Below are 16,262 nucleotides of genomic sequence, written 5' to 3' on the forward strand. Positions count from 1 at the left end.
GAATGCTTGAGCAGGAATATTCATTGATAAATCATACTTAAGACATCCCTGAATTCCAAATCCAAATGGATGTCAGTGGGAACTGAATTTAACTGAGCCCTTTCTTTGTCAATTCACTTTTCTTTTTCAGTAGTTGGAACAAAACAGGGAAGAATTGCGGGGGGACTGGTGGCTATGATTCAGGTTTTTATTAATACTTCAATGAGCCATTGATATAATTTTGCTGAAAAAGTTTAATATTTCTAGTCATTTCAGTAAGAATGTCTTTTCTGTGAATTCTAATTGTTCCAGCTCTATTTTAAGATTTTAAAAAATAGGCTGTATTTCTTTACAAATTAACAATATCCTAAAAATGAAAAGAATATTGCAGGTCCAGTTGTTTTCAAGAAATCAGCAAAACTAAATCTTTGCTGCCCAACTATGGTCTGAACAAAGAACAATGCAAAACAATGCTAGTTTAATAAAATCATTGAAATACTAAATTTCTAACCTCCTAGCAGAATTACGTGTTCATTTGCATTTCGCTGTTTCAACAGAAGTGATCTGGATCACTTGCCAAGAGAATGTATTCAAGGTGCTAAGAGATTTGGCTAGTTCTTAAAATTATTTATATTGTCAAGAAAATCTGAGACAATTGCTTGGAATTCATGTTGCATATATTATAAGGAAGCAGTAACTCTATAAATTAACGTTGTATGACAACTAGACCAAAACAAAAAGAGAAGCATGTGCTTTAATTGGAGCATGTAGAATTGGATCCAGGGAGCTCTGAATTATTTTCAGACAATGGTACGTACATGTTTCTGAATTAACACTATTTCCATCTTGACTTCATTAGTCTTTTTGCATATTTTTTTCTGATATACATTATGTATATCAGAAAAAACACGCAAAAAGACTAATGAAATCAAGATGGAAATAGTGTTAGTTCAGAAACATGTACCATTGTCTGAAAATAATTATTATATACTAACAACATTTTAGAGTCAAAATCTGACAAGTGTGGAGTGCAAATCAAAGACTGGATAAACTGCCCAGTTGAGATCAAAATTTAAGAAATGATCTCAGAAAAGAATTCCCAGCTATGTTTGTTACGTTTTGTGATTAGTTTGCATAGGTAAAGACCTCTCTTTGAAATTATTCAACAAGATCCTAGAGCTAAGCATAAAGGAATTGTCATTAAAATGGTTTTATTTTTAGATAAAACATCCAGAATAGACCAAGGACTGACACTGCAGAGACCTTTCTGCACAAAAACAAAGCAGTTGTTATAAACTTACACAGTATGACTCAACATCAAATTTATAAATCAGAAGTGAAATCCAAATAAATCTCATGAATTATTGTGTATTTGAAATAGTAAACATAATCATCATCAGATGACAGTATTATTATTTTTTATCAAAATGTACCATTATGATACAAGAGAGAAAGGAAAAAGGAACTTTAAAGTGCAGGATACTTTCATGGTTTAATATGTCAATATTTAAATATATTAAAAGTTTTGATCAACGTAGATTTCTATTTAGAGTTTATAATTGAATATCAGTTACAGAATGCTTCCACCTACAATGTCACCTTGGGAAAATATCTCTGAAATCAGTAGCTAAAAAGGGAAGTATTTTTCTGTAATAGTGGGCCTGCTTCTTGAGGCTTACTGTATTCAGTACTGAAAATAAAATATGACTTTTGGATTGTAATTGCACAGATTTTTAAAATCCTCCTGAAGGTCTTTTTGCACTTTTCATGGTATTTCTGCTTCCTGTAATTCATCCTCTGGTAAATCTGCAGAGAAACAGAAAGAACATAAAAAAATAAATGTGGTTATACCAAGCAGCCTTGTTAATAATTGCAATTCAATCATTTGCCCGAATGCTTGTAACACAAAAACCAAGTTTTCTGTGCAATTTAATTTCCTGGTCCTTTTCTATTCTGCTAATTAGAGAGTTATTTCACCTGTCTGTATTTCAGTTTTTGCCCCCATTTTTAAACGGATAGTTATAAGCTGATGAAAAATGAGGTTTGTTTCAGGAGACCCAAATATTACTATTTTATAGCTAATGCTTCAAATTACTGCAAGACAATAATCACAGAAAGGTTTTTTTAGACAACTATATTTTCATTAACTCCTTTTAACTGTGTTCACAAAGAAAAGGTGTTATTGGAAAGTTGAGCTGGAAGCTGTAATCTTTGTAATTCAACTGCAATTTAAGCCCCTCCCCCTCCCCATTTTGTTACAGTTTTTGATTCTAAGGAATCTAGGTACTTAGAAAAAGTGGCTGGGAGCACCGTTAAGTAGTTGAACTAACTTTACCAAAGATGCAAAACACAACCCCAAGGCTAATCAACTCAGTGGAAAGAACATTCTGGGGACACAAAAGACCAAAGCAATGAAGTGAGCCTTAATTTCCTGAGGGAGATCTGTGGGGGCTCCTTTTCTCAAAGCGCCTGCTTTCCAAAAGACCATTAAAAGGATGATGTGAAGAACTGGGTGAGGTTGGCAAAGGTCAGCTTGACATGGAACATCTTTTGTTCTGTGTTGTTAGCACATGCTGAGGTGCTGTAAAGATTACTTCAAGATCCTGTCTCATTTAATAGCTTCATTAATGAACAGGGACATAGAGTCAAGAAGTACATTAATTAAAATGGCAGGCAATAAACAAATGGAGAAGAATCACACATGCCCCTTCAGGCAATTAAAAAAAAGAGTTTGAGAACTGATTAAGGCTACTGGAAGTAAAGATATTAGTTAAAGACATTAAAGATATTTGAGACATATTTTATTGGTGATTTTCATTTAATCTACTGATATATTTGTTACTGTCTTCAAAACAGTTAACAAAACAACAATATAATCTTACAGATAAATCATATCAACAAAATTCTGGATTCTAGACTTAAAATATATGTGATTTGAATAGTTGAGAAATTGGGAAATTCTTTGCAGCATTCCTCCCCTTATTAAAAGACCATTATATGCCAAAACAGAACATATAGATGGGTAAACAAACAAGAACAAATATTTTTAAAGTTAGAACTTTATAGTTTATTGCATAAAATAAAATATAAGAGTTTTAGACTATTTCTCAAAAATATTTATTGATGAAGACTTTTCCAAATTGTTGAAGGAAAAGTCTTCATCATTACACTTTTTTGATTAAACTATCTGATGAAAAAAGGATCGAACAATCTAGGCACACACAAAATCAAATAAATACAAGAGCAATTTTGTTTCTGGTACACTAGAAAGGATGAGGAGGAACATTTATCTTCTTGCTTTGCATTCTAAAATATCCTGAATGATTATCACCATGCAGAGAAATTCCTGTGAAAGTGGCCACTGGGAATATTGAACAAAAAAAATCTGAACTACAAATCAAGGCAAACCAACAAAGCCTGAAGCTTGAGACTTGCATTCCTTTGCTTCCGTAGTCTTGAAGTGTATTCCCATATGGCACTTAATGTACTACTATATTATGAGACAGTTTTTATTTTATTTTGTAATATTTATAGCAGTAGCCAATCTCATTCAGATAGAAGTTCCTGGTATTTTAAATAAGAACTTTATGATTTCAATCTTCAAACTCAATTATGGATGGGCAATTGTTTCTTCTTTGTCCCCTTTTCTCATAAAAAGGAAATTTATTCCATTTCCTTCTTGACCAGCAGCAAATTTCAACTATGGGCAAAGTCAGAAAGAATCTATATCAGCAAAGAAAGAATGGTTGGGAGTGGAATGAATCTGTTTTTTCTGTCATGGACTGAGAGTTCCTAGGTGGAATACGAAAAACCTGAGGTATCACCCATCCCTGGACAGTATAGGCCAGGGGTAGGCAACCTCGGCATAGAGGCTCAGGATTTCTGGGAGTTGAAGTCCATGACTCATAAAAGAGCCGAGGTTGCCTACCCCAGGTATAAGCATTTGAAATCCAAATTTGTAAGTGCCCTCCAGAAAAAAAAGCACCTCTCCCCCCAAATAAAATCTTAATCATATGTGAAGCCTTACCCACAGGAAAATATTATTTGGAATACCCCTGGAAGATAGATGACCTGACGATTAGATAATATTGCTGATTGTGATTTCAAGAGCACTGGCTTCATCAGCCTTCAGATCTTTCACCAACCTCTGACCTTGCTCAGTTTTTCTGGAGTCTTTCAGCAAAGGTAGACATCTGTCTTTGATCCTTGGACTATTTCTGGAACTTTGCCTGGAATCTGACTCTGCAGGATGTTTTGTGTATGCTTGGGAATTTGTGTTGACCTCTGGCCTGACACATAACCTGGGTTATAATTGACTGTGAGTGTCTGGATACTCTGCACCCTCTTGACCTAACTTGCTACTGGTTGGTAATTCTACTGTTCTGCAACCTTGACACTCTTGAGGCAGAACACTATTTTTCTTGCATTCTTGGAATCATGTTATTTTCCTAGAGCAGCAAAAACAAAAAGATGAACAATTGTATCTTAAGCATTCTTGAGTATTTTTCTTTTGCTCTCTTCTTCAATTATAAATATGTGTGTGAAGGACAATATAAACGTGTATCTTTTTATGAATTTATAAAAAAGATATCTGCTGAAAAGGGTGTCTGTTGAGAGAGTAAAAATGATTTTAAAAGGATGTCTGCATGTACATTTAAATTATATACTACAGATTCACTCTCTTTTTTTCCAGAATGAATTGTATGTCTTCTATGATTACTGCTGCATGTTTAATACCATCCAACATGGAAAGGTTGACTAATTTTCTTGAGCTTAACATGTCTCTACTAATCACACTTATCGTACATTCCTCTTTTTGATTGTGACATAGTTATTTTGATTTGGTGATTTGTGGAATTAAATACCATATTTGAAACAAATTGTTCGGTAGTGCTCTAGAAATAAATATACATCAACAGAGTCTTCTCCAGGCTTCAGAGGAACATTCTTCCATTTCTCCTAATTTATTAATATTTTCGTTCTGTCTATTGAAATTTACTTAGTAGATACCCAATAGGTTAATAATCCTTGGAATGCAGATACATACAAATAACAAAAAAAACCATACTTTTCGACAATTGCCTAAGTTGCAAGGATGCTACTAGCATCACATCTCAAGCAGCATTAGATACAAAGATGGAGCAAAGAGATTGCCATATGGAATAATAATAAATTACTAAAATAAAATTCCAAAATTACTAAGTAAACAATCCTTATAAAAGATTAATTCTGTCTGTCTCCTCTAACTTTCATAAAGAATAATAAAAATGTATTTCATCATTTCCCAATGTTTTAGTTATTAAATGAATTTCTATATCACATATACTGGTTCTTGATGGATATATTTATAGAATACAAACTGTACATAATAGTAAAAATTCATAAGTAGTTAACTGATTAGCAGCTTTCCTGGTATTCTAAAACTAAAATTGTAATAATAAAAAATATGATTTTTGAATAATGCAACAGGAAAACTTTAGGAGGAAAGAGACTGTATTTTACAAGTAAACTTTCTCTGATGAAAACATGCCAAAACCTATTCTTAGAAAGTTTTAAAAAGTACACAAAGAAATATGGATGCTAAGCAATAATAATATGCATCATGTATCTATGATTTTAATTAAGGAAAACTGAGTAAAGCATAAAACACTTATTTGCAATGTCAATGTTAACCAGTGCTTAAAACTTGTGACTTTTAAATTTATTGTTCTAGTTCAGGGGCTGGCAACCTTAAACACTCAAAGAGCCACTTAGACCTGCACTTAGTCCTTGGAAACTTTAACCTTGAAGACTGCAGCTGGGAAAAGGGGAAAAAACATTTTGGGCTGCTTATCTGTGTGGCAGAGATGATAAACTAGTTTGAAACTGGGCTGCCTGGATTATGAATATAAATACTAACACTTTTAGAGCTGTGTCATAAAGCTATTTCCCTGTAGAAAAAAAATACATTACTGATTGAGATGATGGAATACTTTGGATTATAAACCTTTGATTAATGAACAATTTTTAATTGCTATTTTCTTTCTGGACTGAAAGGATATGTATTTCATTGGAAAGAAAAACTTGAATTTTGCTTATATTTGTTTAGGGGAGGCTTAAAGATGGACTAGGGACACGGTGGCTCAGTGGATTAGGACGCTGAGCTTGTCGATCAGAAGATCAGCAGTTTGGCGGGTCGAATCCCAAGTGCTGCATAACAAAGTGAGCGCCTGTTACTCGTCCCAGCTTCTGCCAACCTAGCAGTTCGAAAGCACGTAAAAATGCAAATAGAAAAATAGGGACCACTATGGTGGGAAGGTAACAGTGTTCCGTGTGCCTTTGGCATCTAGTCATGACGGCCACATGACCACGGAGACGTCCTCGGACAAGCTGGCTCTTCGGCTTTCAAACAGAGATGAGCACCGGCCCCTAGAGTTAGAAACGACTAGCATGCATGTGCGGGGGAACCTTTACCTTTGCCTTTAAAGATGGACTGATAGGCTAGCTGATAATTTGGAGTTCAAATGACAATTGACTGAAACTTTTAAAATTCCTAAATAGATTGGACTATAAAGACCACATACAAAAACAAAATGGATGTTCCAGACCTAGCATTAAATGGTAAAAAAGCATCCCTAACACTTGTCATCAAAACCCCCAGCTTGACATACCAACAAGAAAATGTTAATAATTTATTTATTTATTTATTTATTTGTTTTTATTTTATTAAACTTATATACCGCCCTTCTCCTGTAGGACTCAGGGTGGTTCACAAGGTTTTTTAAAACAATGCAACAAGTTACAAAAATTAAAAACAATTAAAATAATTACACTAACCTTGAAATATAACCCAATTACAATTAAAAATACAATTAAAACCCCAGTTAATACTCTTAGTCTAGGTCAGAAAGCTCGAAGAGTCAGGTCTTTAGGTCCCGGCGGAATGAGCGAAGGTCAGGGGCAGTCCTAAGCTCTACAGGCAGCTGGTTCCAAAGGGCCAGCGCACCCACAGAGAAGGCCCTCCCCCTGGGTATTGTCCGCCGGCAATCTTTTATCGGCGGTACCGAGGAGACCCTCCCTGTGGGAGCGCACAGGACGAAGGGAGCAGGTGTTCCCTCAAATATCCCGGACCCAAGCCATTTAGGGCTTTATAGGTCATCACCAGCACCTTGAATCTCACCCGGAGGGCAACCGGAAGCCAATGCAGCTCGCGAAGTAGAGGTGTTACATGCGAGTATCAGGAAACCCCCATCACAACCAGCGCGGCTGCATTGTGCACCAGTTGAAGCCTCCGAGTGGTCCTCAAGGGCAGCCCCATGTAGACAGCGTTGCAGTAGTCCAATCGGGAGGTCACGAGCGCATGAGTGACTGTGCGCAGGGCATCTCGGTCCAGGTAGGGCCGCAACTGGCATACCAGGTGAACCTGGGCAAAGGCCCCCCTGGTCACGGCTCCTATATGATCTTCAAAGCTGAGCCATGAATCCAGAAGGACGCCCAAGTTGCGAGCCCTATTGACGGGGGGGTAACACCTCACCCCCCATCATTAAAGATGGAATGGACTGGTTAGTCCGAGATGCCGGTATGCACAGCCACTCAGTCTTGGCAGGATTGAGACGAAGCTTGTTTCTCCCCATCCAGACCTGGACCGCCTCCAGGCAACAGGACATCACGGTGAGGGCATCACTGGGTTGCTTCGGGGTGGAGAAAAAAAGTTGGGTATCATCAGCGTACTGATGATACCCCACCCCGAAACCACAAATGATCTCACCCAGCGGCTTCATGTAGATGTTGAACAGAAGGGGAGAGATAACTGATCTCTGAGGAACTCCACAAATGAGAGGCCTCGGGGCAGACCTCTGCCCTCCCGTCAACACCGATTGCGAGTGGCCCAGGAGAAAGGAGAACCACTGCCAAACAGTGCCTCCCACTCCCAACCCCCTGAGACGCCGCAATAGGATACCATGGTCGATGGTATCAAAAGCTGCTGAGAGATCTAATAGAACTAGGACAGAGGAGCAACCCCTGTCCCGAGCCCGCCAGAGATCATTCACCAGTGCGACCAATAATAATAATAATAAAGTTGGAAGGGACCTTGGAGGTCATCTAGTCCAACCCCCTGCTCAGGCAGGAAACCCTATACCATTTCGGACAAATGGCTATCCAGTCTCTTCTTAAAAACTTCCAGTGTTGGAGCTTCTGGAGGAAGGTTGTTCCATTGGTTGATGAATCTCAGAAAGAAGTTTTTTCTATGTTGAAATCAATATAAGAGAAAATTGCCTTAGCTCATGATGAGACTAAAAATAACGCAAAGGAGATAAAAGAACAATTTTCTAATCTAAATCCACAAATTCAGAAAATGACTATAAAGAAGGAAATAATAATCCAGAAAATAGAAGAAAAATTAGAGGAAGTGGGTCCAAAGATGGAGGACCTAAAGGAAGAAATCAACAGACAGACTCAGACAAATGAAGAATTAGAAGACATAGCGATAATACTGGAAATGGAAAAGACATCTTACCTGTCAAGACCTCAGAACACTCTTGAGGATAAGGAAGAAGAGCCAATCGAATGGATGATAAAGCTGTTAGGAGAATTGTGGGAAATTGGAGGAGGGAGGCTATTTAATGAATATAAATGGGCTGAGCATTTTTCCAAAAATACTTTAATCAAATTGTCTTTCTTATTCCAAACAATATACATAAAAATAGAGGAAGAACTACTTGATGATTCAAATGCATTGACTTGGAAAGTTAGTTGGCAAAGGAAGAAAGTTAGAGTAAGATTGAAGAAAATAGAGATTTTCACCCATTAGATGGGATATTATTAAAGAGATGTTTGAACATGGCTAAGAGAATAGATAATTACTAGAAATAAAAGTATTATTATAACTAGAAAGATAGGATCTGCAACTAGAATACTATATTTTGGTATGAGAAAAAAAATATGAAAATGCTAAGAGGGTCTGAATAAGGGAAGCTTTTGGTTACCCAAATATATATTTTTAATGAGAAAACTATAAGCGATAGAGACACTTTGAACATTGGTGGGAAATCAAAAATTTTAAAAAGCGGGAAAAACAGGATATTGATTGAACAAGTGGATTTTAAGTGCAAATGCAATTGAGATATGTTTTGGTTAGAAAAGATATTTTAAACTGATACTATTGATATTATATATAATATTAGAAAAATGTGAAAAAGATTGTTGTTCTTGTTAGCTGCGAAGTCATGTCCAACTCATCGCGACCCTATGGACAATGTTCCTCCAGGCCTTCCTGTCCTCTACCATCTTCTGGAGTCCATTTAAGCTCACGCCTTCTGCTTCAGTGACTCCATCCAGCCACCTCATTCTCTGTCATCCCCTTCTTCTATTGCCCTCAATCTTTCCCAGCATTAGACTCTTCTCCAGTGAGTCCTTTCTTCTCATTAGGTGGCCAAAGTATTTGAGTTTTAGCTTCAGGATCTGGCCTTCTAAAGAGCAGTCAGGGTTGATCTCCTCTAGGACTGTCCAGTTTGATCGCCTTGCAGTCCAAGGAACTCGCAGGAGTCTTCTCCAGCACCATAGTTCAAAGGCCTCAATTCTTTGGTGCTCAGCCTTTTTTATGGTCCAACTTTCACTGCCATACATTGCAACTGGGAAGACCATAGCCTTGACTATACGCACTTTTGTTGACAGGGTGATGTCTCTACTTTTTAGTGTGCTGTCTAGATTTGCCATTGCTTTCCTCCCAAGGAGCAAGCGTCTTTTAATTTCTTGGCTACAGTCCCCATCTGCAGTGATCTTGGAGCCCAGGAAAATAAAATCTGTCACTACCTCCATTTCTTCCCCATCTATTTGCCAGGAATTGAGAGGGCCGGATGCCATGATCTTGGTTTTCTTAATGTTAAGTTTCAACCCACGTTTTGCACTCTCCTTCTTCACCCGCAACAAGAGGCTCTTCAGTTCTTCTTCACTTTCTGCCATTAGAGTGGTATCATCTGCATATCTTAGGTTGTTGATGTTTCTTCCGGCAATCTTAATTCCAACTTTTGATTCCTCTAACCCTGCCTTTCTCATGTTTGCTCTGCATATAAGTTAAATAGGCAGGGTGACAGTATACAGCCTTGCCGGACTCCTTTCCCAATTTTGAACCAATCAGTGGTTCCGTGTCCAGTTCTCACTGTTGCTTCTTGGCCCACATATAGGTTTCTCAAGAGACAAATAAGATGGTCTGGTACGCCCATCTCTTTAAAAACTTGCCACAGTTTGTTATGATCCACACAATCAAAGGCTTTAGCATAGTCAATGAAGCAGAAGTAGATGTTTTTCTGGAACTCCCTAGCTTTCTCCATGATCCAGCGTATGTTGGCAATTTGATCTCTAGTTCCTCTGCCTCTTTGAAATCCTGCCTGTACTTCTGGTAGTTCTCGGTCGACATACTGCTGGAGTCTAGCTTGTAGGATTTTAAGCACAAAACTTTACTAGCATGAGAAATGAGTGCAATGGTGCGGTAGTTTGAACATTCTTTTGCACTGCCATTCTTTGGAATTGGAATATAAACTGATCTTTTCCAATGCTGTGGCCACTGTTGGTGTTTTCCAAATTTGCTGGCAAATTGAGTGTAGCACTTTTACTGCATCGTCTTTTAAGATTTTGAATAACTCAGTTGGAATACTGTCACCTCCACTCGCTTTGTGGTTGCTCAGCTTTCCTAAGGCCCACCACTTCACATTCTAGGATGTCTGGCTCGAGGTCAGTGACCACCTCATTGTGATTATCAGGAATGTTAGGCTCATTCTTGTATAGTTCTTCTGTGTAATTTTGCCACCTCTTCTTAATCTCTTCTGCCTTTGTTAGGTCCCTGCCATTTTGGTCCTTTATCATGCCCATTTTTGCATGAAACTTTCCCTTCATCTCTACAATTTTCTTGAAAAGATCTCTGGTCTTCCCTATTCTATTATTTTCTTCTATTTCTTTGCACTGTTCATTTAAGAAGGCATTCTTATCTCTTCTAGCTATTCTCTGGAATTCTGCATTCAATTGGGTGTATCTTTCTTTTTCTCCCTTGCCTTTCGTTTCCCTCCTTTCCTCAGCTATTTGCAAAGCTTCCTCAGACAGCCATTTTGCTTTCTTGCATTTCTTTTTCTTTGGGATGGTTTTGGTTGCTACCTGTTCTACAGTGTTGCGAACCTCTGTCCATAGTTCTTCAGGCACTCTGTCTATCAGATCTAATTCCTTAAATCTATTTGTCACCTCTACTGTATATTCAACAGGAATATGATTTAATTCATACCTGAGTGGCCTAGTGTTTTTCGCTACTTTCTTCAGTTTAAGACTAAACTTTGCAATGAGAAGCTCATGGTCTGAGCCACAGTCAGCTCCTGGTCTTGTTTTTACTGACTGTATAGAGCTTCTCCATCTTTGGCTGCAGAGCATATAGTCAATCTGATTTCTGTGTTGACCGTCTGGTGATGTCCATGTGTAGAGCCGTCTCTTGGGTTGTTGGAAAAGAGTGTTTGCTATGACCATCGTATTCTCTTGACAAAATTCTATCAGCATGTGCCCTGCTTCATTTTGTTATTCCGGTTATCTTTTGGCTTCCTACTTTAGCATTCCAATCCCCCATGATGATAAGGACATCATTTTTTGGTGTTAGTTCTATAAGGTGCTGTAGGACTTCACAGAACTGGTCAATTTCATCCTCTTCAGCACTGGTGGTTGGGGCATAGATTTGGACTACTGTGATAATGAATGGTTTGCCTTGGATTCGAACTGAGATCATTCTGTCATTTTGAGGATTGTATCCCAGTATTGCTTTTCCTACTCTTTTATTGACTACGAAGGCTACTCCATTTCTTCTGAGGGATTCTTGCCCACAGTAGTATACCTGATGGTCATCTGAATTAAATTCACTCATTCCTGTCCATTTTAGTTCGCTGATACCTAAGATGTCGATGTTCAGTCTTGTCATCGCTTGTTTGACCATATCCAGCTTTCCTTGATTCATGGATCTTACATTCCAGGTTCCTATGGAGAAAAAAATCTTTACAGCATCGGCCTTTCCTTTCACCAACAGACACATCCACAGCTGAGCGTCCTTTCGGCTTTGGCCCAGACACATCATTCTCTCTGGCGCTACTAGTACTAGACCTCTGCTCTTCCCCAGTAGCATATTGGACGCCTTCCGACCTGAGGGGCTCATCTTCCATCATCATATCTTTTTGCCTTTTGGTACTGTCCATGGGGTTTTCATGGCAATGATACTGGAGTGGGTTGCCATTTCCTTCTCCAGTGGATCACGTTTTGTCAGAAATCTCTGCTATGACCTTTCCGTCTTGGGTGGCCCTGCACGGCATAGCTCATAGCTTCATTGAATTACACAAGCCCCTTCGCCACGACAAGGCAGTAATCCATGAAGGGGTCAAAAAGATATTGATATTTAATTGTATATGTATTAACAGCAATAAGAATTGTATTTGCCTAGAGTGGAAAAATGTATACCACCAGAAGAAGAGAGGAAGCACTGGATGGTATAGTATTGGATCTAGATTGAAGAAGTTAATATGTACCACTGAATTACTAATGGACCCAGACAACACGTTGTTTGTTAAGTACTTATGATTGCAAAACTAGAAAATTAATAGAATATAAAAATATTTATAAAAAAAGAAAGAAAGAAAATGTGTCCAGTCTCAGATACATATGAACAAATCCCTGAAGCTTTCTTGACAAGGTTTTTCAGAACCAGTTTGTCATTGTCTTCTTCCTGGGATTGGGAGAAAGTGACTGGTCCAAGGTTACCCAGCTGGTTTGTGCTTAGGTGAGACTAGAACCCATTGTCTCCTGGTTTCTAGGTCTCCTCATGCCTTAACCATTAGACCAAACTGGGTCATCAGAGCCTTGGTGGAGCAGTGGGCTAATGCCTCCTTAAGTAACACCAGCTGCCTGCAATTAGTGCAGGTTCGAGTCCCACCAGGCTCAAGGTTGACTCAGCCTTTCATCCTTCCAAGGTAGGTAAAATGAGGACCCAGATTGTTGGGGGCAATTAAGCTGACTTTGTAATAATGCCGCTTAGGGGGTGTGTGAAAGCCCTTATAAGCAGGCATATACATAGAATGAAGGCTACTGCTAAGCTTGTAAGCCGCCCTGAGTCTTCGGAGAAGGGCGGGATATAAATGGAATTAAAATAAATAAATAAAAATAAATATACAGGAGAAATTCTAGACTGACTCATCTTAAGAAGGGAAACTGCACTCCTCCAACTAGTTCAGGAGATTTTCTATGTCACAGGATCCTTATTTCTTTACTTCTGTCATGTCAGAATTATATCCACATGCTTATACAGATCTATTACCTATCAGGAATTAAGAGATGATAATAGAAATGAATATTATCTGCAGACTGGTCATGCTGGATTCCAAATATCTATATAATTTTAGCCAGGAAATGCCTCCATATGAAGCACATAAGTTTTAGATAGGCATAAAACATTTTTGAAAATTTTGAGCCCTTTTGACTGAAAAGCTAGAGAAAATGCTTTAAATAAATAATAGCATAGACAAACAGAATAAAAACAGATAAAAATAAATCTCAGACTCCAAATATTTTTATTTGTCTATAATGTTAAAATTTGTTACAGCCACTCAATTCCAGTGGATTCCAAATATTCTAAAAGTAGTCCTCTATCTACGACTATAGTGGAGCTTGCCTATGATGATCACAAGTGGTGATGGTCATTAAGTGTCTTGCTTGACAAACCACACCCCTCCTTTCCTTGATGAAGTTATTAAATGAATGTATGGGCCTCCCCCACTCCAAGACATTCCATCTTTCACTAGCTGCCCTCAGGTATCCAGTGCACCAAGAATAAATATAAGATTATATTACAGTTCTAACATATGATTAACAATAGAATTAGTTTTTAGATTAATAAAGTTAGAATTACAATTGAAAAATACTGCAAATATTTCCCAGAAAGGACATTAAAAAGAAAAACTAAACTAAATAACAAAAATATTCAGTTTCTTAGAAAGCAGAAATGTGTTAATATTTAAAATCTTTTCTATAAACCTTGATGATATTCTTTAAACTAAGCAATAAACCATGTCACATACTGGCTGCACACAGAATTATGCTGTTTAAAATGTTTATTTCCTTAGGAACAGCTTTTTTGAGCTCGCCAAACTGTTCTCAGAGGACCTTCTGGTTTTACACAAGTCATTTCAACACAGCCTCTGTAGGAGACTTTTTATAGCAAAGTTCACACACCAAAAGCTCCACTAGACTCTTTCCAGGTGACATTTTAGAAAGGAAGGTATATGGTTATATTAAATGGAGACAGATTTGATGATGTCCAACCCAAAGATAAATATGGTATCAAAACTTAGAAAAGGGAATAACCCACAAAGCTCTGTCCTGCTGGTGTTCTCATGCTACATGGGTTATCCTTCACAGTTAGAAATGATTGTTCCCTGATATACTGCTGTTTTGTGTAAAGCAAAATAATATTAAATTCTGATTTCATAAATTAAGGAGGATGTGGGAGTCAATTTTTAGCAGATTTCTGTAAAATGTTTCAATTTAAACTGAACACCCAGGTAGCTTACAGCTGTAAGCCAGGGTTGTAAGACAGAAAGTGCCTGATTTAAGTGATGCCTCTGCTCATAAACTACTGGAATCTGGTAATGTAACTAACTACTTTTCAGCTTTAGCATCTGTAGAAAATTTGAATTATAGTTAATGTGTTTAAACAAGAACTTTGATGCTCCAAAGTTCTATATTAACATAACATACCATTAACAAACAGAATAATTTGGTGTAATGGTTAAGGTGCTGGACAAGAAATGCCAGTGACACAAGTTCTGATCCTCTTTTAGGTACAGCAGCTGGCCACACACTGTTCCTCAGTCAACACACCTCGCAAAGCTGTTGTTTAAAAAGGAGGAAGGACTATTATGTATATCATCTTAAATTGTACAAAATAAAAGGCTGAATAGAAATCTGACAAACTAAATATATACACGTTCTCCATTACAGTCTACAACACAAGAAAAATATAATAATTACAAAAATGTAATATATATCCATCTCAGAAAGAATAAAGGTTACTGGGGGGAAAAGGGTCAAGAAAAGAGACTGAAAATTGTCAGGGTAAGGCCTCCTGGTGCAGTTCCCTCCCATCTTATAAGTTGTTCCATTGTTATTGTTTGATTTTTATCACAGCCAATACAGAAAAGAAATCTTGTTATAAGTTTGCTTCTAAAGTTATAAGATTTTAAAATACTGAATTTGCAAATTCTAACATAAGCTGATATTGTTCATATCATCACAGCTGAGAACAGAAAATGGTCACACAGTTCAGCAGTATATGAGCCAACCAAAGTTGCGATGCCATAGCTGCTGGATGAAACGTAATAGTAGGTGTAGGTGTAACTTCAACCATTAACAAAACTGCACAAAGTAATACACAAGCCTGCCAAGATACATAAGAGGTATCCAAACCAAACTAAGATTTGCCAGATTTACACACACAAAACTCTCACACACAGATATATATATATATATATACATTATACACATACATCTGTAATACATATATTTTAATAACATATACAAATGATACATCACACATACAAATATACACATAATACATATTCTCTTGTTCTCCATCTACAGGAATATCTTAAGCAATACACCTTATTGGCCTATGCTGATCAGAATTAGCCAATGCTCTGACAAATCATCAGAGTTTTCTCATTCATGGCCAATTCAGTTAATCAATCAAAGTAATGCTTGGCATTCCACAAAGTCTGATTTAGTGCAGCAATAACAATAATTCCAACTGTGGCTTAAACTGTGCTCATAAAATTCCAAAGCTTTTATTAATCTTGGCTTCTGGTTTACCACTTCTTTTTCATAATATCTAAAAAGCAATGCCCTTTCTTTTCTGGGGAAGCCAAGCTTCATTACAAGGCTACTCTTTTGCTATTAGGTTGTGCTGTTATTTCCATAAGCAGAGGGATCTGTGAAAGTACAGTAATAAATAAAGCAAAATCATTTCAATCTACTTCTGTAAATGCATCATGATGTTGAACATACATTTAAAGGGATGGAGTTGTGGCACCACAAACATACCATATCTTGCAAAAAATCTCTGGCCTTGAGACTATCTTCTAAAAAAAAATACAGATGGGCTTTTTCTGAAATTTGCCTGATTTGTAAGTGTTTAATTTCCTGTAATTGTATCTCATCAATTTTTTGACACCTACTTCAAACCTGTTGGCTATGTATTTTATACAAAGGACCAAAGAACTCAGATTTGAATA

General features: G+C 37.4%; 1 protein-coding gene across 1 annotated transcript in view; it reads right to left on the reverse strand.

Annotated features, from left to right (window-relative positions):
- Positions 1–1,475: 1,475 nt before the first annotated feature.
- Positions 1,476–16,262, reverse strand: part of BBS9 (Bardet-Biedl syndrome 9) — a 221,044-nt gene continuing 206,257 nt past the window's right edge. Inside the window, exon 21 of the mRNA XM_083376344.1 lies at positions 1,476–1,785. Coding sequence (XP_083232470.1) covers positions 1,745–1,785 — 41 coding nt within the window. The 3' untranslated portion in view covers positions 1,476–1,744. The remainder of the gene's footprint in view (positions 1,786–16,262) is intronic.

Source organism: Vipera ursinii (genome assembly GCF_947247035.1).
Source record: "Vipera ursinii genome assembly, chromosome: Z".
NCBI classification, from domain to species: domain Eukaryota; kingdom Metazoa; phylum Chordata; class Lepidosauria; order Squamata; family Viperidae; genus Vipera; species Vipera ursinii.